The 27,094-nt window shown below is 39.3% G+C and overlaps 1 protein-coding gene across 2 annotated transcripts in view; it reads left to right on the top strand.

Moving 5' to 3' along the window:
- Positions 1 to 27,094, top strand: part of OSBPL11 (oxysterol binding protein like 11) — a 97,961-nt gene that overhangs the window by 65,195 nt on the left and 5,672 nt on the right. For both annotated transcript variants that reach the window (XM_068546573.1, XM_068546574.1), the window contains 2 exons: positions 5,352 to 5,534; positions 26,435 to 26,588. In XM_068546573.1, coding sequence (XP_068402674.1) covers positions 5,352 to 5,534; positions 26,435 to 26,588 — 337 coding nt within the window. The remainder of the gene's footprint in view (positions 1 to 5,351; positions 5,535 to 26,434; positions 26,589 to 27,094) is intronic.

Consider the following 27,094-nt stretch of genomic DNA (forward strand, 5'->3'; position numbering starts at 1 on the left):
TACCCCTAATTTGCCCCTCCCCCCTTCCTTCTCCCTTTTGTTAACTACAAGTTTGTTTTCTATATCTGTGAGTCTTGTTTCTGTTTTGCATATACATTCATTTGTATTATTTCTTAGATTCCACATATAAGAAATAAGTGGATATCATATAAGTGATATCATACAGTATTTGTCTTTCTCTATCTGACTTACTTCACTAGAAGCGTAATATTCTCTAGGTCCATCCATGTTGTTGCAAATGGCAATATTTCATTCTTTTTTATGGCTGAGTAATATTCTGTTTTTTTAAGATATATATCACATCTTTTTTTTTAATTTATTTATTTATTTATTTGTTTGTTTGTTTATTTATTTATTTATTTATTTGGCTGCTCCAGGTCTTAGTTGCGGCATGTGGGATATTCGTTGCGTCATGCAGACTCTTAGTTGTGGCATGCAAACTCTTAGTTGCATCATGCACGTGGGATCTAGTTCCCCGACCAGGGATCAAACCCCGGCCCCCTGCATTGGGAGCGTGGAGTCTTACCCACTGGGCCACCAGGGAAGTCCACGACTGTGGACTTTCTTGAAATCATTATTATTCATTATAAGGTTCCTCTCCTCTGTGAACTTTCTTGGGTTGATTAAGAGATAAAATCCCTTTTAAGGATTTCCCATATTTATTCTATCCATATGCGTTATCACATGTTGAGCCATGAGTGGGAACTTTCCCATATTTATTATGATTCAGCGGGTTCCTTTCCATTATTAAATCTCTGCTACCGAGAAGGAAATAAGAGGCTGTTAAAGGCTTCCCTACATACGTTCATTTGTATTTCTACATATGAATTTTCTGATAGTTTTCAGTTAACACCTATTTCGTATCTAGTAGTACACATAATGTTACCTCACTTGCATGTTCAGAATTTTCTTCTTTTGTAACAGCTCAACTATATGATAGCTATTCTGATTAATTTTTAAGTCTTGATTATGTTTCAAACGTCCCTTTATAAAAACTCAGATTATAGTTTTGAGCTCAGGTTAATTTTGTTGTCAAATGCAAAATATCCAAACCTTTGTCCTGAACCAGTGCTTTATCTTGCCTTAAATTATAATGATAAATATAAGTTATAATTTATCATATTGCCAGGACTACCTTAATTTAGAGAATCAGAATTCATCCCCCAAATCTTACCATTGCCATGACATTTAGATGGTTCCTTGCTGCAAATATCCTGCATAGAAATTTTCTCTTGGTTTTCATACTTTGACTTTTTTAAGACTCCTAATAATTTTAGATAGATATCCTTGGTTTGTTAGTGATCAGTCATTATATTTGCCATCTTCTTTCTTTGAATTTCTTATTTAAATTGGCTTCTTTTCTCCCTTCATACTTTTTTACCTATCCACAAGGCCACAAGTATTGGATCTTTTTGTTACTTGGAAGTATACTTTTGGTTGACTCCAAAGTTTCCTCATTTTTTCCACTCTGAGTTCCCTTAAGACCAATGGTTTTACCTAATTTCTCGTTTAAAAGATTCATATTTGAAACATACTTCTCTATTTTGATATCTTTTCTTCTTCAATTTTATAGAATATTTTAACTAAGACTCTCTTTCATGTCTTTATTAATAACCATGCCTCCCTCCTCAGACATAGCCTAGTTTTTCTACTGCTGTCTGCAATCAAGCAGACACATTATCTGCTGTCTGCATTTGATATAAATATATTATCTTCCACTTGTCTTTCCTTACTCCCTCATTTTCCACAACTCTCTCTGATGGAGCCAAACAGGCCTAGTTAACTATTCCTCATGCCCTTGTCCATCTCCTGATCCCATTTTCCACATTCACTTTAGGATGGTGATTTTTTAAATATATGTAGCAGTATAATGTCATTAAGATTTATGTTAACTAACTGCTAAGTGGCATACTTTTCTGCACACTGAAGATATGGAAAAGTAAAAAGACGATCTCTGCCTAAGGTTTTAGTCTAATATTAGAATGCAGGACCCTATCTTTGGAAAGCATTTATAAGGCTTTTAGGAAAAACTCATGTATAATAGACAATTAAAAATAAAGTCTGTTATTATAGTAACCATAGTGATGGAAAAGGACAATAATGCTGTGAACCTGGGATTAGGTAATTATTGTACCCGAAAATACTCTTCTGCTAAAGTAAAAAGAGCAACGTGATGCTCAACATACTTCTTATTGTCTGATAAAGGACGCCTATCACTTTTTTCAGGAGAGACAAACTACTTTCCTGGTATTAAATTTTGAAGGGATTTGTATCAAGTATTCTTATGTAGTGGCATTGAGTAACATAATAGAAAAATGTCATCTTTAGTTCTGCATAAGATGTAATTCCCTTCATGTGGTATTTCTTACATGTACATCAGTAAAACCCAAAGCTGAAGTCTTAACTTTCAATCTTTAAATAAAATTTTTCTATGTGAAGCCAAGTTAATATATCCAATGATTTTCTGGTATTCTAAATAGCTATAGAGACAGGGTCTAGATAATCTAAAAAGTCAACTTGGGGGGCTTCCCTGGTGGCGTAGTGGTTGAGAATCTGCCTGCTAATGCAGGGGACACGGGTTCGAGCCCTGGTCTGGGAAGATCCCACATGCCACAGAGCAACTGGGCCCGTGAGCCACAATTACTGAGCCTGCGTGTCTGGAGCCTGTGCTCCGCAACAAGAGAGGCCGCGATAGTGAGAGGCCCGCGCACCGCGATGAAGAGTGGCCCCCACTTGCCACAACTAGAGAAAGCCCTCACACAGAAACGAAGACCCAACACAGCCATAAATAAATAAATAAATACTTAAAAAAAAAAAAAAAAAGTAAAGTCTATTAAAAAAAAAAGTCAACTTGGGGACTTCCCTGGTGGTCCAGTGGATAGAGTCCATGCTCCCAACGCAGGGGGCCCAGGTTCGATCCCTGGTCAGGGAACTAGATCCTGCATGTCGAAACGGAGATACTGCACGCGACAACAAGGATCCTGCGTTCTGCAACTAAGACTTATTTTGCACAGCCAAATAATTAAGTAAATATGAAAAAAAAAAGTGAACTTGATGTTGTTCTTAGAAAGTGAGAGAGTAAATGCCTTATCGGTTATCAGTTATCCTCACTTTAGAGATGAGTAGGATGGCAACTTAAAATTTAACTCTTTGGTAAGTATTTTAAAGGCAGCGTATCCCATATCATTATTTGATACAAGACCTAGATTTATATGCTTTAGACATTTAGATATTCATTTACATATTGTCTGTGATTGCTTTCCTGCTACAGTGAGAGAGTCAAGTTGTGAAAGAGACAGCCTGGCCCACGAATCCTAAGATATTTACTTTCTGGTCCTTTATAGAAGTTCGCCAACCCTGCATTAGACTGTTAAGAAGAATTGTTATAAGCAAAATGAGGCGAGGCCCTTCTTCCTCCTTATGCTCCTTTTGCAAGTTCCTCATGGCCTGCCTCTAGCATGTGCAGTTCTTGTTCCCTGCCCCAGTTCTTGTCACGATGCTCTTGCTGTGTAGCTGCACTAAGCAGCAAAGACCCCGTGTAACCCAGCACGCATGAACAGGGACCTAGGGCTTGTTACTTTTTAAGTGGAAAGGCTTGTGAAGGAGATAATGATAACTTGAGAGATTGTGGCAATAAAAGAAAGATCAAGTGAGAAACGGGTTATTATTCCTCAGTTTGCAGAATATAGTTCTGGGTATATGTGGTTGGAAGATGGAAGAGGTAAGTAAGTGTTCAGTGTCATCTGTTCATATCATGTTTAGTTACAGATAAATTTTCAAGGAAGGAAACGATGTTGGCAAGTGGGATCAGAGAGGAAACATGGATGTCACAAAAAACATTCAGTCAGGCAAAAACCCTTAGCAATGTAGTTATTTAAGTTCAAACGCTTTGAGGTATAACCTAGAGTTCCCACTCCTGCTGTAATCAAGCAGACTTGTAGTCCTGGTGTTCTTTGTGTCCAATGAGCTACAATTATGCCTAACGTTTAATTTTGGATGTTTGGTCTGCTCTTGGATTCCAAACCCTCGTACACCTTGATCTCTTAAGATCTGGCTCATTTGCTTATTGGCTCCTACACCTCTGCCTTGAGCTCTGAATTTGTAGACCATTCACTTCTCCTGCTTAAAAACTATGGACTCCCTAAATTCAACTACAACCTTCTGGTTCCCAGGTCCTTGGCTGATATCTGGCAAATGCTACTTGTGGTTCCTGAGCTGTCACCTGAACCTGGGCTTTGGTCCTTTGGATTCCGCCCCCCCCCCTTTCTTTTAATATTCATTCATTCATTTATATTTTGGCTGAGCCTGGTTTTAGTTGCGGCATGCGGACTACTTAGTTGCGGCATGCATGTGGGATCTAGTTCCCTGACCAAGTATCGAACCTGGGTCCCCTGCATTGAGAGCGTGGAGTCTTACCCACTGGACTATCAGGGAAGTCCCTGGATTCTCTTTTGAATCCAGATAAACCATAATCCCTGGCACACTGACCAGAACCTAACATTTGCCCACTATTCTTTGAGTTCTGAACCTCTGTCGAATCTGACCCTGTTGTTGTTTGTGTCCGACAGTGAACATAAAGTACTTCATTAAAAATAATTAGACCTGTTTCTAGTCCAACCTTCATTTGAGCTGCATCCTGTCTGTCTGTTGATAATCCAGCTAGATAACTCTTCATTAAACTTTCAACAACATTAGTGCTTGAGTTGTCTGAGTTTTGTGTAGATAGTGATAATTTTTGTATACCAGTGCTCTTTTTGTCAAGAGAATTAACAAATGTTTAATGTATCTTTTATTTTTTTCTACCTCTTACTGATTTGTCTGGTTTCTATATTTAATTTAAAATTAAGCTTATGTGGTTTTATACAGAATCTGTATATCCAGAATTTAAAATATAGGGACTCTAACCTTTTAAATAGGACTAGTTTGAAAAAAAGTTGAATAGAGTATAGTGTTGCAACATTTTTATACTGTAATAAAAAAGAAATGTTAATATTTTTCATATTCCTACTTAGTTTTAATATTATAATGGTTGTTTGTAGCAAGCATTTAAAATACCACACTTTGTGATCATTTATGGTAACTAAGTCTCCAGTTTGACTCCTAGTATTCTTTCTCAAATTAAGTTGTTGTTGTTTGAAAAAATTATCTAGGGAACTATCAGGGATTTACAAAGACTTTGTAACTGACAAATTGACTTGTAATTGTAACTGACTTTGGCGCTGACAAATTGAAGTGATATGTGTAACTAATTTAAACAGAATTCACAAAGTACATTCTGGGTTTCAGAATTCCTAAGAAATAAGCAATATTACTTATTAGAGCATATCTTTTTTTTTTCTGCCTGCTTCTAGGGTTACAGGTGAAGTAAAGCACAACATCACCAACACTGTTGTATGCAGAGTACAAGGGGAATGGAATAGTGTTCTTGAGTTCACTTACAGCAATGGAGAGACAAAGTACGTGGACTTGACTAAATTGGCAGTGACGAAGAAAAGAGTAAGACCTCTGGAGAAGCAGGACCCATTTGAATCCAGGTATGTCATCCTTGCATCCATCCAGGAAAGAGTCAGAAACTCTGGATCTTAATCTAAGCCTTTTCACTAACTTCCAGCCCTGGGCAAGTCACTTCACTGCTCTGCATCAGCTTCCTCATCTGTAAATTGAAAGAATTGGTCTGATCTGATGCTCTTAAACCCCGTACCAGCTATGATGTTATGTGATACATAGTCACATTTTAGTATAAATAAAACATTAACTGGGCAAAAATATTAACATTTAGTAGTCAAAGGATTACTATCCTTATCATAAAAACTCTTCCAAATTATTAACAAAAAGATGGGTACCCCAATAGAAAAATGGGCAAAGACACAAAGAGGTAGTTCACAAAAATAGAAAAAAAAAAAATGCCCACTAAGAAAATGAAAAATTGTTTAGTGTAATTAGAATTCAAAGAAATACAAATTAAACAATAAGACAAATTCATTTTTTAAAATGGTATCTCTTTTGGAAAAAGTATGAGCGAATAGACATTTTCATATTGCTGGTTAGAGAGGTAAACTGCTACAGCCTTCCTAGAGGGTATTTTGGCAATATATGTCATAGACCTTTAAAAGTAAATGAGCTGCTTAAAGGCTTGGGGGGAAAAAAAAAAAAGTAAATGAAGTGGATCTATATGTGTTAACAAGGTAGTCTCCAAAATGTATTGACAGTGGTTGCTTCCAGAGAGGAATACTGGGGTCTGGGATAACAAAGAGACTTACTCTTCACAGAATGCCCTTTTGTACTGTTTAAATTTTATATCACATGGAAGTATTACTGTATCAAATACAAGGAAGCGTTAAACATCTTAAGATCACATAAATGAAACCAAACAATTTATAAGTAGATGTGTAAAGGGATTTAATACCTTTTAACCGAAAACTCAGGTTGGGTCAAAAAATAAAACAGCAGTGATTGAAAAAAATTCTTCTATGGGTGTATTTAGGATTTATTTAGGAGAGTTTGTCAAGGTTTGGTATGTGGACCCCCGGGGCGCTTGAGACCTGTACAGGGGGTCTGCAAGTTGAAAAAACTTTCATAATAATGCTAAGATATTATTCGCCTTTTTCTCTCTGTTTGCACTTGCATTGGTGATATGTAAGCAATGGTGGGTAGCACTGCTGGGCCTTAGCACCAATCAAGCAGTGGCACCAAACTGTACAAGTAGTTGTGGTATTACTCCTCACTGCCATGCAACTTTTTTCTTTTCAGCCTTGCAGTTTTTTAAATGCCATTTTCTTTTTAAAATGTGCTTGAAAAGCGGTACAGATTATTAGTTTTATTAAATCTGGAACATTGATTACCTGTCTTTTAATATTCTGCATGACAAATTTGGAGTATACATAAAACACTTGTGTTAGATAATAAAGAAGTACAGTGGTTATCTGGAGAAAGAGCACTTGTGCAGTTGTTTGAGTTACAAGCAAATTACCCTTTCTTGAAACACTATTTTTACTTAAATGATTGACAGACAAACTAAGGCTGTTCTAATTTTAATATTGGGCAGACATTTTCCTTATAAATGAACGATGTGAACATGGCACTTCAAGGAAAACAATTGGCAGTATTTTTTGCTAATAATAAAATTTAAGCAGAAACAACCTAAGTGCCCATTCACAGATAAATGGATAAGGAAGTTGTGAGGTATAGATATATAGATATATATATATATATATATATATATATATATATATATATATATATATATATATATATAGTGGAATATTATTCAGTCCTTAAAAAGATGGAAATCCTGCCATTTGTGATAACATGGATGGACCTTGAGGGCTTTATGTGAAGTGAAGTCTCAGAGAAAGAACAAATACTATATGATCTCATTTACATATGGAATCCAAGGGAAAAATAAAAAACACTGCACTGTTGATGGGAATATAAATTGGTGTAGCCGTTATGGAAAATAGTATGGAGGTTCCTCAAAAAACTATGTACTCCCATGTTCACTGCAGCATTATTTATAATAGCCAAGATACGGAAACAACCTAAGTGTCCATAAATGGATTAATGAATAAAGGAAATGTCATATATATATATATATATATATATATATATATATATATATATATATATATATATATATACACACACACACACAAAAACACACAATGGAATATTACTCAGCCATAAAAAAGAATGAAATCTTGCCATTTGAGACAACATGGATGGACCTTGAGAGCATTATGCCAAGTGAATTAAGTCAGACAGATAAAGACAAATACTGTATGGTCTCACCTATGTGTGGAATCTTAAAAAAACCAAAACCAAAACCAAACAGCTCATAGATACAGAGAACAGAGATTGGTGTATTGCTGAAATGCCAGAGGTGGGCAGCTGGGGAGTGGGTGAAATGAATGAAGTAGGTCAAAAGGTGCAGACTTCCAGTTTTAAAATAAATGTCATGGGGATGTAATGTACAACATGGTGGCTATAGTTAATAATACTGTATTGCATAATTGAAAGTTGCTAAGAGAGTAGTTCTTAAAACTCCTCATCACAAGAAAAAAAATTTTTTGGTAATTATGTACGGTGATTAATGTTGACTAGTCTCATTGTGGTGAACATTTCATAGTAATACAAATATTAAATCATTATGTTGTACACCTGAAACTAATATAATGTTACATGTCAACTATACCTTAATAAAAAAATTAATTTAAAAAATTCACAGAAAAGGAGATCAGACTGTGGTTACCAGAAGTGTGGGGTAAGGAGTGAAGGAATTGAATGAACTTCCAGTTATAAGATAAATAAGTACTGGGGTTGTAATGTACAACATGATGATTGTAGTTAACACTACTGTATGGTATATTTGAAATCTGTTGAGGGAGTAGATCTTAAGAGTTCTCATCACAAGGAAAAAAAATTTTTTTTCTATTTCTTTAATTTTGCATCTATATGAGAGGATGAATGATGATTAACTAAACTTACTGTGGTAATCATTTCACAATATATGTAAGTCAGGTCATTATGCTGTACACCTGAAATTTATACAGAGCTGTATGTCGATTATATCTCAGTAAAACTGGAGAAAAAGAGACTTCGCTGGTGGTCCAGAGGTTAGGACTCTGTGCTTCCAATGCAGGGGGGTGCGGGTTCAATCCCTGGTTGGGAAGCTAAGATCTCACGTGCCACCTGGCACGGCCGAAAAAAACAAAAAAACTGGAGAAAAAAGTGGAGCTTTAAAGACAGAAATCAAAATTTTGGAAAACTTGTATTTGTCACAATAAACTGAAAACTTCCCTAGTAAAGAGTTTTCTGATGAAATTGATGGTGAAACTAATGAATGTGATCTTTAAAATATGATAAAATATGTCAACATCTGGAAGATCATTTTTCAGATGACCAATGCATGTTATTACAAAATTATACATGGGTAAAAATTCCATTCAAGGTGCAAATTAGACCAATGGATTTCCATGTAGCAGAGCATGAAAAATTCATTGACATTTTTCAGTTTCCACATTGCAGCTAATGTTTTAAAAACTACCATTTGCTGAGTTTTAGTATGGTATCAAAGAACTGAGTTATTTGAAATATCTATTAAAATATTCTTCCATTTTCCAGCTATATGTCTGTGTAAAGCCATATTTTCCTTATATACTTTAACTAAAACAATATGTATCACAATAGATTGAATGTAGAAGCAGATATAAGAATCTGGCTATTATTGAACCAGATGTTTAAGAGATGCTACTGTATTCTCTTTGCTAAACTTTAATTACAGATTTTTGTCTACATTCCTGGGGGTTATTGGTCTTTTGTTTTCTTTGGAAGAAAGTTTTTTTTTTTTTAATTTTATTTATTTATTTATTTATTTATTTATGGCTGTGTTGGGTCTTTGTTTCTGTGCGAGGGCTTTCTCTAGTTGCAGCAAGTGGGGGCCACTCTTCATCGTGGTGCGCAGGCCTCTCATTATGGCGGCCTCTCTTGTTGTGGAGCACAGGCTCCAGAAGCGCAGGCTCAGTAATTGTGGCTCACGGGCCCAGTTGCTCCGCGGCATGTGCGATCTTCCCAGACCAGGGCTCGAACCCGTGTCCCCTGCATTGGCAGGCAGATTCTCAACCACTGCACCACCAGGGAAGCCCTTATAGTTTTTTATATTTCTGTGGTATCGGTTGGTATTTCTCCTCTTTTGTTTCTTATTTTGTTTATTTGGGTCCTCTCTCTTTTCTTCTTGGTGAGCCTGGCCAGAGGATTGTCGATTTTGTTTGCCCTTTCAAAGAGCCAGCTCTTGGTTTTATTGATTTTTCTCTATTTTTTTTAATCTCTATTTTATTTATTTCTGCTCTGACCTTTATTATTTTCTTCCTTCTGCTGACTTTAGGTTTTGTTTGTTCTTCTTTTTCTGATTCTTTTAGATAGTAGGTTAGGTTATTTATTTGAGGTTTTTCTTGTTTTTTGAGGAAGGCCTCTATTACTGTGAACTTCCCTCTAAGAACTGTTTTTGCTGCGTCCCATAGATTTTGTATGGTTGTGTTTTTATTGTCATTTGTCTCAAGGTGTTTTTTAATTTCCTCTCTGATTTCATCATTGACCCATTGGTTTCCTTTCTTCTTTTTTTTTTATTGGAGTAAAATTGCTTTACAATGTTGTGTTAGTTTCTGCTGTACAATGAAGTGAATCAGCTATATGTATACATATATCCCCTCCCTCTTGGACCTCCCTCCCCCACCTTCCCCCACATCTAGGTCATCACAGAGCACTGAGCTGAGCTCCCTGTGCTTTACAGCAGGTTCCCACTAGCTATCTATTTTGCACATGGTAGTGTATTTATGTCAAACCTAATCTCCCAGTTCGTCCCACCCTCCCCTTCCCCCACTGTGTCCACATGTCCATTCTCTACATCTCCGTCTCTATTCCTGCCCTAAAAATAGGTTCATCTGTACCATTTTTCTAGATTTCACATATATGCGTTAATATACAACATTTGTTTTTCTCTTTCTGGCTTACTTCACTCTTTATGACAGACTCTTTGTCCATCCACATCTCTACAAATGACCCAATTTCATTCCTCTTTATTGCTGAGTAATATTCCACTGTATATATGTAGCACATCTTCTTTATCCATTCATCTGTTGTTGGACATTTAGGTTGTTTCCATGTCCTGGCTATTGTAAATAGTGCTGCAGTGAACATTGGGGTACATGTGTCCCTTTGAATTATGGTTTTCTATGGGTATATGCCCAGTAGTGGGATTGCTGGGTCATATGGTAGTTCTATTTTTAGTTTTTTAAGGAACGTCCATACTGTTCTCCATAATGGCTGTATCAATTTATATTCCCACCAACAGTGCAAAATGGTTCCCTTTTCTCCACACCGTCTCCAGCATTTATTGTTTGTAGATTTTTTTAAAAGAAATTTATTTATTTATTTATTTTTGGCTGTGTTTGGTCTTCGTTGCTACATGTGGGCTTTCTCTAGTTGTGGTGAGCAAGGGCTACTCTTTGTTGCAGTGTGCGGGCTTCTCATTGCAGTGGCTTCTCTTGTTGCGGAGCATGGGCTCTAGGTGCGCGGGCTTCAGTAGTTGTGACATGTGCGCTCAATAGTTTTGGCTTGCAGGCTCTACAGCTCAGGCGCGGTAGTTGTGGTGCACAGGCTTGATTGCTCCGTGGCTTGTGGGATATTCCCGGACCAGGGATTGAACCCGTGTCCCCTGCATTGGCAAGCAGATTCTTAACCACTGCTCCACCAGGGAAGTCCTGTTTGTAGACTTTTTCATGATGGGCATTCTGACCAGTGTGAGGTGATACCTCGTTGTAGTTTTTTTTTTTTTTTTTAATTTATTTATTTATGGCTGTGTTGGGTCTTCGTTTCTGTGCGAGGGCGTTCTCTAGTTGCGGCAAGCGGGGGCCACTCTTCATCACGGTGCGCGGGCCTGTCACTATCGCGGCCTCTCTTGTTGCGGAGCACAGGCTCCAGACGCGCAGGCTCAGTAGTTGTGGCTCACGGGCCCGGTTGCTCCGCGGCATGTGGGATCTTCCCAGACCAGGGCTCGAACCCGTGTCCCCTGCATTGGCAGGCAGACTCTCAATCAGTGCGCCACGAGGGAAGCCCCCTCGTTGTAGTTTTGATTTACATTTCTCTAATAATTAGTGATGCTGAGCATCTTTTCATGTGCTTCTTGGCCATATGTATTTCTTCTTTGGTGAAATGTCTATTTAGGTCTTCTGCCCTTTTTTAAATTTAAATATCAGTAAGTGTGTGTTAAGTGGAATTAGACAGAACTGAGCTGAGATTGGGAAGCCATGACAGAAGGAAGGAGAACCATGTACTAGGACGCTACTTTCCTTTTTTTTTTGAACTTTTTTTTGGGTTTATTTATTTATTTATTTATGGCTGTGTTGGGTTTTCGTTTCTGTGCGAGGGCTTTCTCTAGTTGCGGCAAGTGGGGGCCACTCTTCATCACGGTGCGTGGTCCTCTCATTATTGTGGCCTCTCTTGTTGCGGAGCACAGGCTCCAGATGTACAGACTCAGTAATTGTGGCTCACAGGCCTAGTTGCTCCGTGGCATGTGGGATCTTCCCAGACCAGGGCTCGAACCCATGTCCCCTGCATTGGCAGGCAGATTCTCAACCACTGCACCACCAGGGAAGCCCCTTCTGCCCATTTTTTAATTGGGTTGTTTGTTGTTTTGATATTGTGCTCCATGAGCTGTTTGTATATTTTGGAGATTAATCCTTTGTCCATTGCTTTATTTGCAAATATTTTCTCCCAATCTGAGGGCTGTCTTTTCTTCTTGTTTATGGTTTCCTTTGCTCTGCAAAAGCTTTTAAGTTTAATTAGATTCCATTTGTTTATTTTTGGTTTTATTTTCATTACTCTAGGAGGTGGGTCAAAAAAGATCTTGCTGTGGTTTATGCCAAAGAGTATTTTTCCTATGTTTTCCTCTAAGAGTTTTATAGTGTCCCGTCTTACATTTAGGTCTTTAATCCATTTGGAGTTTCTTTTTGTGTGTGGTGTTAGGTGGTGTTCTAATTTCATTCTTTTACATGTAGTTGTCCAGTTTGTCCAGCACCCCCTTTTTTTTTTTTTTTTTTTTTTTGGCTGCGTTGGGGCTTCGTTGATGTGCATGGGCTTTCTCTAGTTGTGGCAAGCAGGGCCTACTCTTTGTTGCAGTGCACGGGCTTCCCATTGCGGTGGCTTGTCTTGTTGTGGAGCATAGGCTCTAGGTGCACGGGTTTCAGTAGTTGTGGCACACAGGCTCAGTACTTGTGGCTCTCGGGCTCTAGAGCACAGGCTCAGTAGTTGTTGCTCATGGGCTTAGTTGCTCTGTGACATGTGGGATCTTCCCGGACCAGGGCTCGAACCCACAGCCCCTGCATTGGCAGGCGGATTCTTAACCACTGTGCCACCAGGGAAGTTCCCCAACATCACTTATTGAAGAGGCTGTCTTTTCTCCATTGTATGTTCTTGCCTCATTCATCATAAATTAGGTGACCATATGTGCGTGGATTTATCTCTGGGCTTTCTTTCCTGTACTATTGATCTATATTTCTGTTTTTGTGCCAATATCATATTGTCTTGATTACTGTAGCTTTGTAGTATAGTTTGAAGTCAGGTAGCCTGATTCCTCCAGCTCCGTTTTTCTTTCTCAAAATTGCTTTGGCTATTCGGGGTCTTTTGTGTTTCCATACAAATTGTAAAGTTTTTGTTCTAGTTCTGTGAAAAATGCCATTGGTAGTTGATAGGGATTGCACTGAATCTGTAGTTTGCTTTGGGTAGTATAGTCATTTTCACAATATTGATTCTTCCAATCCAAGAACATGGTATATTTCTCTGTCTGTTTATGTCACCTTTGATTTCTTTCATCAGTGTTTTATAGTTTCCTAAGTACAAGTCTTTTGCCTCCTTAGGTAGGTTTATTCCTCAATATTTTATTCTTTTTGTTGCAATGGTAAATGGGAGTGTTTCCTTAATTTCTCTTTCTGATTCTTCATTGTTAGTGTATAGGAATGCTAGAGATTTCTGTGCATTAATTTTGCATCCTGCAGCCGTACCAAGTTCATTGATTATTTCTAGTAGTTTTCTGGTGGCATCTTTAGGATTTTCTATGCATAGTATCATGTCACCTGCAAACAGTGACAGTTTTACTTCTTCTTTTCCAATTTGTATTTTATTTCTTTTTCTTCTCTGATTGCCATGGCTAGGACTTCCAAAACTATGTTGAATAAGAGTCTTGAGAGTGGACATCCTTGTCCTGTTCCTGATCTTAGTGGAAATGGTTTTGGTTTTTCACCATTGAGAATGATGTTTGCTGTGGGTTTGTCATATATGGCCCTATTATGTTGAGGTAGGTTCCCTCTATGCCCATTTTCTGGAGAGTTTTAAACGTAAATTCGTGTTGAATTGTGTGAAAAGCTTTTTCTGCATCTATTGAGATGATCATATGGTTTTTATTCCTTAATTTGTTAATATGATGTATCACATTGATTGATTTGCATATGCTGAAGAATCCTTGCATTCCTGGGATAAATCCCACTTGATCATGGTGTATGATCCTTTTAATGTGTTGTTGGATTCTGTTTGCCAGTATTTTGTTGAGGATTTTTGCATCTGTGTTCATCAGTGATATTGGTCTGTAATTTTCTTTTTTTGTAATATCTTTGTCTGGTTTTGCTATGAGGGTGATGGTGGCTTCATAGAACCAATTTGGGAGTGTTCCTCCCTCTTCAATTTTTTGGAAGAGTTTGAGAAGGATGGATGTTAGCTCTTCTGTGAATGTTTGATAGAATTCACCTGTGAAGCCATCTGGTCCTGGTCTTTTGTTTGTTGGAAGATTTTTAATACAGTTTCAGTTTCAATACTTGTGATAAGTCTGTTTATATTTCTAATTCTTCCTGGTTCAGTCTTAGAAAATTGTACCTTTCTAAGAATTTGTCCATTTCTTTGTGGTTGTCCATTTTATTGGCATATAGTTGTTTGTAGTAGTCTCTTATAATCCTTTGTATTTCTGTGGTGTCTGTTGTGATTTCTCCGTTTTCATTTCTAATTTTATCGATTTGCATCCACTCTCTTTTTTCCTTGATGAGCCTGGCTAAAGGTTTATCAATTTTGTTTATCTTCTCAAAGAACCAACTTTTAGTTGTATTGATCTTTGCTATTGTGTTCTTCATTTCTATTTCATTTATTTCTACTCTGATCTTTATGATATCATTCCTTCTACTGACTTTGGGTTTTCTTTGTTCTTCTTTCTGCAGTTGCTTTAGGTGTAAGGTTAGATTGTTTATTTGAGATTTTTCTTGCTTCTTGAGGTGAGATTGAATTGCTATAAACTTCCCTCTTAGAACTGCTTTTGCTGTGTTCCATAGGTTTTGGGTCGTCCTGTTTTCATTGTCATTTGTTTCTATGTATTTTTTTATTTCTTCTTTGATTTCTTCAGTGATCTCTTGGTTATGTAGTAGTACACTGTTTAGCCTCCATGTATTTGTGTTTTTTACAGTGTTTTTTCCTGTAATTGATTTCCAATCTCATAGCATTGTGGTCAGAAAAGATGCTTAGTATGATTTCAATTTTCTTAAATTTTCCAAGGCTTGAGTTATGACCCATGATGTGATCTACCCTGGAGAATGTTCTGTGTGCACTTGAGAAGAAAATGTATTCTGCCACTTTTGGGTGGAGTGTCCTATAAATATCCATTAAATCTATCTGGTCTATTATGTCATTTAAAGCTTGTGTTTCCTTATTTATTTTCTGTTTGGATGATCTGTCCGTTGGTATAAGTGGGGTGTTAAAGTCATCTACTCTTATTGTGTTACTCTTGATTTCCCCTTTTATGGTTGTTAGCATTTGCCTTATGTATTGAGGTGCTCCTTTGTTGGGTGCATAAATATTATTTATAATATAAATATTTATTATTATAGTTATATAATCTTCTTCTTGGATTGATCCCTTGATCATTATGTAGTGTCCTTCCTTCTCTCTTGTAGCAGTCTTTATTTTAAAGTCTATTTTATCTGATACGAGTATTGCTATTCCCCCTTTATTTTGATTTCCATTTGCATGGAATATCTTTTTCCATTCCTTCTCTTTCAGTCTGTATGTGTCCCTAGGTCTGAAGCAGGTCTATTGTAGACAGCATGTATATGGGTCTTGTTTTTGTATCCATTTAGCCAGTCTGTATCTTGGTTTGAGCACTTAATCTATTTACATTCAAGGTTATTATTGACATGTATGTTCCTATTACCATTTTCTTAATTGTTTTGGGTTTGCTTTTATGGGTCTTTTTCTTCTCTTGTGTTTCATGCCTAGAGAAGTTCCTTTAACATTTGTTGTAAAGCTGGTTTGGTGGCGCTGAATTCTCTTAGCTTTTGCTTGTCTGTAAAGCTTTTGATTTCTCTGTTGAATCTGAATGAGATCCTTGCTGGGTAGAGTAATCTTGCTTGTACGTTTTTCTCTTTCATCAGTTTTTGGTTTTATTTATCTATTTGTTTGTTTGTTTGTTTATGGCTGAGTTGGGTCTTTGTTGCTCCGCGCGGGCTTTCTCTAGTTGCAGTGAGCAGGGGCTACTCTTCATTGCGGTACGCGGGCTTCTTATTGCGGTGGCTTCTCTTGTTGTGGAGCACGGTCTCTAGGTGTGCAGGCTTCAGTAGTTGTGGCTCGCGGGCTCTAGAGCACAGGCTCAGTAGTTGTGGCGCACGGGCTTAGTTGTTCCACGGCATGTGGGATCTTCCTGGACCAGAGCTCGATCCCGTGTCCCTTGTATTGGCAGGCGGATTCTTAACCACTGTGCCACCAGGGAAGCCCCTCTTTCATCACTTTAATTATATCCTGTCCCTTCTTTCTGGCCTGCAGAGTTTCTGCTGAAAAATCAGCTGATAACCTCATAGGGATTCCTTTGTATGTTATTTTTTGCTTTTCCCTTGCTGCTTTTAATATTTTTTCCTTGAATTTAATTTTTGTTAGTTTGATTAATATGTGACTTGGTGTGTTTCTCCTAGGGTTTATCCTGTATGGGACTCTCTGCGCTTCCTGAACTTGGGTGACTATTTCCTTTCCCATGTTAGGGAAGTTGTTCACTATAATCTCTTCAAATATTTTCTCAGACCCTTTCTTTTTCTTTTCTTCTTCTGGGACCCCTATATTTCGAATGTTGGTATGTTTAGTGTTGTCCCAGAGGTCTCTGGGATTGTCTTCAATTCTTTTCATTCTTTTTTCTTTTTTCTGCTCCTTGGCAGATATTTCCACCCTTCTGTCTTCCAGCTCACTTATTCGTTCTTCTGCCTCAGTTATTCTGTTATTGTCTCCTTCTAGTGTATTTTTCATTTCAGTTATTGTGTTGTTCATTTCTGTTTGCTTGTTCTTTAGTTCTTCTAGATCTTTATTAAACATTTCTTGTATTTTCTCAGTCCGTGCCTCCATTCTATTTCCGAGATTCTGGATCATCTTTACTATCATTACTCTGAATTCTTTTTCAGGTAGGTTGCCTATTTCCTCTTCATTTATTTGGTCTTGTAGGTTTTTACCTTGCTCCTTCATCTGTGACATATTTTTTTGTTGTCTCTTTTTTTTTTTTTTTTTTTTTTTGATGGGTGGGATTGTGTTCCTGTCTTACTGGTTGTTTGGCCTGAGGCTTCCAGCACTGGAGTTTGTACACTGTTGGGTAGAGCTGGGTCTTGGTGCCGAGATGAGGACCTCTGGGGGACCTCACTCCGATGCATATTCCTTGGGGTCTGAGGTTCTTTGTTATTCCAGTGGTTTGGACTCGGAGCTCCCACCACAGGAGCTCTGTCCCAACCCCCGGCTCATGAACCAAGATCCTGCAAGCCGTGTGGGGTGGCAAAAAAAAAAAAGAAAAAGAAAAGAAAAAACAAAGAAAAGAAAAAATGGAGCAGAACAACAACAAAGAGTAAAAAATAAAATTAGATTAGAAAACTAACAGATGTTAGGAAGAATAAAAAAAATAAAAATATAGATGAAACAATGACCTGAATGTAAAAAAGAACCACAATAGTAAAAAAAAAGAGAAGAAAAAGAAGAAAAAAAAAGCTTGAGAAGACCTTGGCTGGGGGGGGTGGGGCTTAGGCAGGGGTGGGGTTTAGGTGGTGGGTGGGGCCTGTGCTTAGGAAAAGGCCCTGAGGGGATGGGGGTGGGGCTTAGGCGTGCCTCTGGCCTTGGAGGGCAGAGGACCAGGTCTAGGATCCCAGCAGGCTCACTGGGCCCGAGTGGGTGGGGGAAACGCTAGGCGTGTTCCCACCGATCCTCCAGTCCTGGTGGGCCCCTTCTCGTTGGCATCTCTTCTTCTTCTCCCCACTCCCTGCCTCGTATGTCCCTGCAACCCACGCAGCCAGAGGGGACCCCAGAAGGCAGGGAACCAGATCCAGAAGCCCAACAGGCTTCCTAGGGCCAAGTGGGCAGGGAAACACCCGTGGCCCCTCCCCTAATCCCCTGGCTCCAGATGATCCCCCACATCTGCCTCTCCTCCTCTTCTCCCCTCCTCCTCTTCTCCCCTCCTTCCTCCCTCCTACGCCCCTAGGACCCCCGCAGCCGGAGGGGGCCTTGGAGGGCAGAGGACCAGGCCTGGGAGCCCAGCAGGCTCCCAGGGCCCCAGTGGGTGGGGGAAACGCCCTCTGCACCTCCCCTGATCCTTCGGTCTTGGAGGGCCCCTCCCTCCCACCTCTCCTCTTCTCCCCCACCTCTCTCCTGCACCCCTAGGACCAACACGGCCCAGAAGGGGCTTGGGAGGGCCGAGGACCCTGCCTGGGAGCCCTGCAGGCTTCCCGGGGCCTGATTGGGCAGCAGAGATGCTAGGCATGCTCCCCCCTGATCCTCCGAGCCCCCGAGGGTCCTTCCAGGAGTGGGAACCTCTCCCCAATCCCAGCTACCCCTCAGGTGCCCGGTGCTGTCCAGCCTCCACTTTTCCTCCCCCCTTACTCCCCCACCTCATCCTACCTGGTCACTCGGGGGTTCCTCCCGTGTCCTTGTGTGTCAAGTTCCCCCACCAGCATCTGGCAGGCACCCTAGTTGTGGGGAGATGCGAACTCTGCATCCTCCCCTGCCACCATCTTTGACTCTGCCCTGACTTACTGGTTTCTTAGTAGGATCTTATTTAGTCTCCATGTAACCTTTTTTTTTTTTCTCATTTCTCTTTCTGTGGTTGATTTCTAGTTTCATGATGTTGTGGTGAGAAAAGATGCTTGAATTTATTTATTTATTTATTTGTAAATTTATTTATTTATTTATTTATTGGCTGTGCTGGGTCTTTGTTGCTGCACGCGGGCTTTCTCTAGTTACGGCGAGTGGGGGCTACTCTTTGTTGCAGTGTGCAGGCTTCTCTTGTTGCAGAGCACAAGCTCTAGGTGCATGGGCTTCAGTAGTTCTTGCCCGTGAGCTCAGTAGTTGTGGCTCATGGGTTCTAGAGCACAGGCTCAGTAGTTGTGGCACACAGGCTTAGTTGCTCCGCGGCATGTGGGATCTTCCCGGACCAGGGCTCGAACCTGTGTCCTCTGCATTCGCAGGCAGATTCTTAACCACTGTGCCACCAGGGAAGTCCTTCAAATAATTTCTTTTCTCAAATTTGTTGAGGTTTGTTTTGTTTCCTAGTATGTGGTCAATCCTAGAGAATGTTCCACGTACACTTGAAAAGAATGTGTATTCTGGTTTTTTTGGATGAAAATATCAATTAAGTCTAACTGTTCTATTGTATCATTTAGGATCTCTGTTGTGTTATTGATTTTCTGTCTGGAAGATCTGTCCACTGATGTGAGTGAGGTGTTAAAGTCTCCTACTATTATTGTATTCCCATCAGTTTCTCCCTTTATTTCTGTTAATATTTGTTTTTTGTATTTAGGTGCTCCTATATCATGTGCATATATGTTAACAAGTTTAATATCCTCTTCTTGTATTGATCATTTTACCATTATATAGTGTCCTTCTTTTTGTTTTTTTATGGCCTTTGTTTTAAAGTCTTTTTTTTTTTAATATAAATTTACTTATTTATTTATTTATTTTTGGTTGCATTGGGTCTTTGTTGCTGTGTGCGGGCTTTCTCTAGTTGTGGTGAGCGGGGGCTACTCTTCGTTGTGGTGCGCAGGCTTCTCATTGTGGTGGCTTCTCTTGCTGTGGAGCACGGGCTCTAGGCACACGGGCTTCAATAGTTGTGGCCCACGGGCTCAATAGTTGTGGCTCGCAGGCTGTAGAGCACAGGCTCAGTAGTTGTGGCACACGGGCTTAGTTGCTCTGCGGCATGTGGGATCTTCCTGGACCAGGGCTTGAACCTGTGTCCCCTGCATGGGCAGGTGGATTCTTAACCACTGTGCCACCAGGGAAGTCCGAGTCTTTTTTGTCTGAGTATTGCTCTCCCCGCTTTCTTGTCATTTCCATTTGCATGAATTACTTTTTCCATCTCCTCACTTTCAATCTATGTGTGTCCTTTGCCCTAAAGGGGGTCAATTGTAGGCAGCATATTATAGGCTCTTGTTTTTTTTATCCAATCTGCCACTCTGTCATTTTTTTTCCCACTCTGTCCTTCTTTTTTTTTTTTTTTTCTTTTTTGGCTGCACTGTGCAGCCTGTGGGATATTAGTTCCCTAACCAGGGATTGAACCCGCACACCCTGCAGTGGGGGCGCGGAGTCTTAACCACTGGATCAACAGCGAAGTCCCCATTGTGTCTTTTGATTGGAGCATTTAGTCCATTAACATTCAAGATGATTATTGATAGATATGTATTTATTGCCATTTTGAACCTTGTGTTCCAGTTGATGTTGTATTTCTTCTTTGTTCCTTTTTCCTTTTGTGGTTTGGTGGTTTTCTTTTTTTTTTCTTTTTTTTTTTTTTTTAACATCTTTATTGAAGTATAATTGCTTTACAATGGTGTGTTAGTTTCTGCTTTATAACAAACTGAATCAGTTATACATATACATATGTTCCCATATCTCTTCCCTGTTGCATCTCCCTCCCTCCCACCCTCCCTATCCCACCCCTCTAGGTGGTCACAAAGCACCGAGCTGATCTCCCTGTGCTATGCGGCTGCTTCCTACTAGCTATCTATTTTACATTTGGTAGTGTATATATGTCCATGACACTCTCTCACCCTGTCACATCTCACCCCACCCCCTCCCCATATCCTCAAGTCCATTCTCTAGTAGGTCTGTGTCTTTATTCCCGTCTTGCCACTAGGTTCTTCATGGCCTTTTTTTTTTTTTTCGTTAGATTCCGTATATATGTGTTAGCATACTGTATTTGTTTTTCTCTTTCTGATTTACTTCACTCTGTATGACAGACTCTAACTCCATCCACCTCATTACAAATGCCTCCATTTCATTTCTTTTTATGGCTGAGTAATATTCCATTGTATATATGTGCCACATCTTCTTTATCCATTCATCTGTCGATGGACATTTAGGTTGCTTCCATGTGCTGGCTATTGTAAATAGAGCTGCAATGAACATTTTGGTACATGACTCTTTTTGAACTATGGTTTTCTCAGGGTATATGCCCAGTAGTGGGATTGCTGGGTCGTATGATAGTTCTATTTGTAAGTGGTTTTCTTTTGTATTATGCTTGTGTTCCCTTCTTTTTGGCTTTTGTGAATATATTGTATGTTTTTGATTTGTGGTTACCCTGGTTTTAAAGTATGTTAGCCCATTACTATATCTACTTGCTTTAGACTGGTAGTCATATAGGCTCAAACACAGTCTTAAAAAAAAAAAATCTGCATTTTCTTACTCTCCTCTCCCATGTATTATGATTCTGATGTCCTCTTCTACATCTTCATGTTTATCCTTCTGCTGTTCATTGTAGTTATCATCGCTTTCCAAAAAAAAAAAACTTTTTAATCTGTGTTCTGGCTTATTTAAGTGATTTACTTTCCAATTGTGATTTTCTCTTTGCTGTAGATTCTTGCTGCTCTTCTGTTTGGAGACGATCTTTCAATGTTCTTTTAGGATAGGTTTAGTATTACTTTATTCTTTTTGTTTTTGATTGTCTAAGAAATTCTTTATCTCTCCTTCTATTCTAAATGATAATCTTGCTGGGTAGAGTATCCTAGGTTGCACCTTTTTCCCTTTCAAGACTTTGAATATATCTTGCTACTGTCTTCTGGCCTGCAGTGTTTCTGTAAAGAAATCAGCTGATAGCCTTATGGAGGTTCCCTTGTTAATTAACTTTGTTTTTCTCTTGCTGCCTTTAGAATCCTCTCTTTAACTTTTCCCATTTTAATTAAAATATGTCTTGGTGTCGGTCTGATTGGGTTCATCTTGTTTGGGACCCTCTGTGCTTCCTGTACCTCCACAACTGTTTCCTTCTTTAGATTAGGGAAATTTTCAGCCATAATTTCTTCAAGTACATTTTTGATCCCCTTTTCTCTTTCTTCTCCTTCTGGGATCCTTATTACGCATAGATTGGCATGCTTTATATTATCCTATAGGTCTCGTATATTGCTTTCATTTTTTTTTTTGTCTTTCTGTCTGCTGTTCTGATTGGGTGATTTCCATTATTCTACCCTGCAGATCATTTATTCGTTCTTCTGAGTTATCCAGTTTGCTATTTATTGCCTTTAAGCTCAGCTTTTGTCTTGGCAAATGAGTTTTCTAATTTTAATTGGTACCTCTTTAATAGTTTCTAGTTCCTTTTTACAGTAATCTGCATTTCTATCCATAGCCTTTCTTAATTCCTTCAGTATTTTCATTATCTCCTTTTTGAACTCAGAATCAGGTATACTGGAGATGTCTGTTTCATCTTTAGGGCAATTCTCTTGATCTTTTAATTGAGAGCGGTTCCTCTGCTTCTTCATTTTACTTGTATTTCTCTGACTCTGTGAGTTTAGGAGAAACAGTTAATCAACTGTGGTCTTGAAGGGCTGTCTTTATGTGGGAATGTCCTGGTGTAGCCTCTGTGAGGCTAATATTTTTGGAATAAGGGCTGTCTTTAGTATGTATGACTGCCACATCTTTCCTCAGTGTGTGTTGGCTGTTTCCCACTGATGGGGGTGTGATTGTTGTGGTGGCCAGAGCCTGCAATGGATGTTGAGCAGGGTCTCCTCTGTGTCACAGCCCTGCTGGGGGCAGGGCCTGCTCCCCAGTTTTTGGAGTAGACACCCCCAGATCTGTTTCTGATTTGTGGTATGAGGTAGGAAGGACTGGAGCGCGTCCTCTGGGAGAGGAGCCACTGAGTATTCCTCCGTCGGAGCTGTCCACTGGGAAGTGAGCTCTGTGGTGTTGCCTGTCACCCATTGTGCAGGCTCACAAAGTACAGTTTTTGGTGCTGCCCTCAGCCCTGCCTCAACCATGGGAATTCGGGCAGTCGGCCAGGTGTCCCTCAGGCTCTGTGCTCACAAAGCCACTAGCACAGATCCGTTGGTGCAGAACTGCTGAAGTCAGGCATCAGGACTGCCATAGTCGCACACCTAGACCCACTGTGGGAGCTACTGAGTCAGCCCAGATCCCTGGCCCCACCTCTGGTGTGTACCTGCATAGCCTGCAGCTGCTGTCACCAGGCCCACCCCGGCCATGGGTGCACCAGTAATCTTCTCAGATGTCCCACAAGCACTGAGTTTACAAAGCCACCCATAGCACGTAAATCTGCAGATCGCACAGCTGCTGGGACGCTCAGATCTCAGCCCTGCTTCTAAAGTAATGCAGTCCCTGGGGATTGGCTCGGATTTCAGCCCCACCTCCGTGTGTGGTTATGTGCTCCCAGAACTCATAGAGGCAGACCCATCCTGCAGTGAGCACACTGAGAATGAGGCTGCTGTGACGGGCCCCACCCCTTCCTTTGCACTCAGATGTTAACAATGGGGCTTCAGTGGCAGACCCAGGCTCCTTCCTCTGCACACCCCTGGTTGGGGCTTGGGCCTCACTCCAGCCCCTTCAGGCTGTCTCCATGTAGCCATCCCCAATCTGCTCCCCAGGTCTGTCCTCTGAAGCCTGAGTTTCAGCACCCAGCCCCTGCACACACCAGCAGACATGCATCTTGGGCTAGGGAGTGCATGGAGTTGGCCAGGACCTTCTGTGCAGGTCTCTCTCTGTTCTGCATGCCACGAGCTGGCTACTGCACTCTCCTTCAAGCCTCTGAAACTCCCTTTCCATCCCGGCTGATCTCCCTGCCAGTGAAGAAGTTTCCCAGGGTGAGGGAACATTTCCTCTTTCACAACTCCCTCCCAGGGGCACAGGTCTTGTCCCGATTCCTTTGTTTTTTTCTTTCATCCTGCCCAGTTACTTAGTGATCTTTTTTTTTTTTAATTTTTTAATTTTATTTTTTTATACAGCAGGTTCTTATTAGTCATCAGTTTTATACACATCAGTGTATACATGTCAATCCCAACTACTTAGTGACCTTTTTTGCAGCTTTGGTTGTATGAGATCTCTGCCAGCATTCAGCAGGTATTTTGTGAGAATTGTTCCACATATTTTTGATGTGTTTGTGGGGGGATGGGACCTCCACGTCCTTCTATTCTGCCATCTTGATCTGGCCTCTACCTTTTGAACTTTTTGATATGTTTTTTCTGATTTCCCTTGTGGGTTTTTCTTCTTTCTTTCTTTTTTTTTTTTTGGACTTGAACTTATTTAGTAATGTGTTGTTTAATTTCCAAATACTTGGAGCTTTTCCAGATATCTTCTCAGTATTCATTTCTAATTTAATTTCATTTTGGTCAAAGAATGTGCTTTGTGTGGTTTTAATCCTTTAAACTTATTGAGATTTGTTTTATAGCACTGAATGCATTCTATCTTGGTAAATGTTTTGTGTGCACTTGACGGGAATGTGTATTCTGTTGATGTTAGGTGAGAGTATTCTGTAAATGTCAATTAGATCAAGTGGATTAATAGTATTTTTCTAGTCCTCTGTACCTTTACTCATTTTCTGTGCATTCTTTCTATCAGTTGAGAAGAGGTATTGAGATCAGTTACTGAAATTACCAATTTTAATAGAATATTTCTCTTTATAGTTCTATAAGTTTTTGTGTCATGTTATTTGAACGTCTGTTGTTTGGGCCATACACATTTAAGATTATATGCCCTTTTCTCAGGAATGGTAACACGGTTGTTGGAAACATCCTCAAGCTTCCTGGCAAATAGGAACCACACTCTGTTTCTCCAGAATGCTGACCCTGAAAAGATTCCACGTCCTCTTGCTGCATTGCCCCCCACCCTTGGCCATTATGAAATGATCCTCTATCCGTGGTCATAGTTCTTGCTTTGAATTCTACTTTAATATTAAAATTGCCACTTAAAAATATTATTGAGTTATATTTTACATATCATAAAATTCACGTGTTTTAAGTGTACAATTCAATGATTTTTGGTAACTTTCCTTAGTGGTGCAGGTTTTACCATTAATTAGTTTTAGAATCCTTTGATCCTCCCATAATGTCCTTCATGCCCATTGACAGTTAATCCCTGTTTCTGCCCCCAGTCCCAGGGAACCTACTTTCTGTCTCTATAATTTTACTTTGTCTGGACATTTCAAATAAATGGAATCATACAGTATGTGATCTCTTATGCCTAGCTTTTTTCACTTAGCACGTTTTTCAGGTTCATTCATGGTACAACATGTATCAATATTTCATTCCTTTTTATTACTGAAAAGTATTCCATTATGTGACACTACATTTTGTCTATCCCTTCACCAACTGATGGACATTTCCAGTATTGGACTATGATGATTAATACCGCAGTGAACATTCTTGTGCAGACCTTTGTGTGGACATGTTTTCACTTCTCGTGGGTAAATACCTATGAGTGGAATTCCTGGTTTGTGTGGTAGTTTTATGTCTAACTTTTCAAGAAACTGCCAAACTATTTTCAAAAATGGCTGCACCATTTTACATTCCTGCCAGAAACATATGAAGGTTCCAGTTCTCCTCATCTTCATCAACATTTGTTATTGCCTGTCTTATATATATGCCCATTCTAGCTGGTGTGAAATAGTATCTCATTGTGATTTTAATTTGCATTTCCCTACTGGCTAATGATGTTGAGCATGTTTTTATGTTCTAATTAGCCATTTGTATATCTTCTTTTTTAAAATGCTTGCTTATAAATTTCACCCATTTTTTAAATTGAATTGTTTGTTGTCTTATTGTGTTATAGGAGTTCTTTGTAAATTCTGGACACAGATCCTTTATTGGGTATGTGTTTCATAAATATTGTCTCCTAGTCTCTTGCTCATCTTTTCATTTTTTTAATGGTGTTTATTTCAGTAATCAGTTTTTATTTGATGAGGTGAGAGTATCATTGTTTTCTTTTATCTTCTTCTAAGTTTTATTGTGAGGTGAGAGCCTAAGGTCACCTTTTTGCACGGGGATATCCAGCTGTTCCAGTACCATTTGTTGAACAGACTATACTTTCCCCAAAGAATTGTCTTGGCAGATTTCTTTGGCTTGGAGTTTGTTGAGCTCCCCCCGCCCTGCCCCCGTGCTGTGCCTGCAAACTCTAACTCGTCAGTTGGAGCACTCATAGGACCCCCTCATTTGTTTGCCTGCTCTCAGGAGTCACTGTCCTGTGCTGCCTTTTGTTCGATGTCTGAAAACCATTGTTTCATTATATTTTGTCTGGTTCTGTAGTTGATTGAAAGCAGGAGGGTAAATCTGGTGCCCATTATTTAATCACGTACAGAAGCAGAAGTGGTCTCTTCTATTTCAGCTTTTTAAAAATTTATTTCTCCTTTTGCTTATTGTTTCCTAAGTTTCTTAAAAATAAAAATCTTGGTTATATAACTTGGGAAAATATAAATTATTTTTAATTTAAAAAGAAGCAGAAGCAGCAGCATCTTGGACATTAACATCAGCAACATAGTGTCAGCATTCTTGTAACTCATAGGCATGAAATTATAGATCTGATTCGGGAAATGTAATTTATTAAAATCACTGTTAATTTTGAGGGTATCAGTTCTATTTAATTATCTTTTTTGAAGAATGTAAAATGTGTGGTTTTCGGATTTCAGGCGATTGTGGAGAAATGTGACAGACTCTCTGAGGGAATCTGAAATCGATAAGGCCACAGAGCATAAACGTACCCTGGAAGAACGCCAGAGGACTGAAGAAAGGCATCGTACTGAAACAGGCACACCTTGGAAAACCAAATATTTTATTAAAGAGGTATATGTCCTACATGTCTTCAGACTAAAACTCATTATCTACTTAGTGAGAACTTTAGCTTAGTAGGCTTTCTTGAATTATCACTTAAATATCTTTATTTCTAAAAATAGTCAAGCTTAACCATGAGCTTTTTCATGAGCTTTTCACAGTTTGTCAAAGTAGAATAGTTTCAGAGTAGAATAGTTTACCAGCAGTTCAGATGAAATAGATTTGGGGATTTAAATTGGCCACAAAATACCGACATTAATCTTTAATCTCAATAACAGAATATGCAATTGACAATTTGTTGCCTTTTGTACCACAGTGAAACTCTTTGTTCACTTCCAGAGACCACATTTTAAGGATGCATGAAAAACTTAAATGGCTACACAGAGGATAGTGAGAAGTGACTAGAATCTTTGCAATGTTTAAGGAAAAAAGAGTGATGTGGGGGGTGTTTAGGCTGGAAAACAGAAAATTGGAGACATTCATTATAACTTTCTTCAAATATAGGTTAGGCTTATCGC

Source organism: Eschrichtius robustus, chromosome 6, assembly GCF_028021215.1.
Source record: "Eschrichtius robustus isolate mEscRob2 chromosome 6, mEscRob2.pri, whole genome shotgun sequence".
Taxonomy (NCBI): Eukaryota; Metazoa; Chordata; class Mammalia; order Artiodactyla; family Eschrichtiidae; genus Eschrichtius; species Eschrichtius robustus.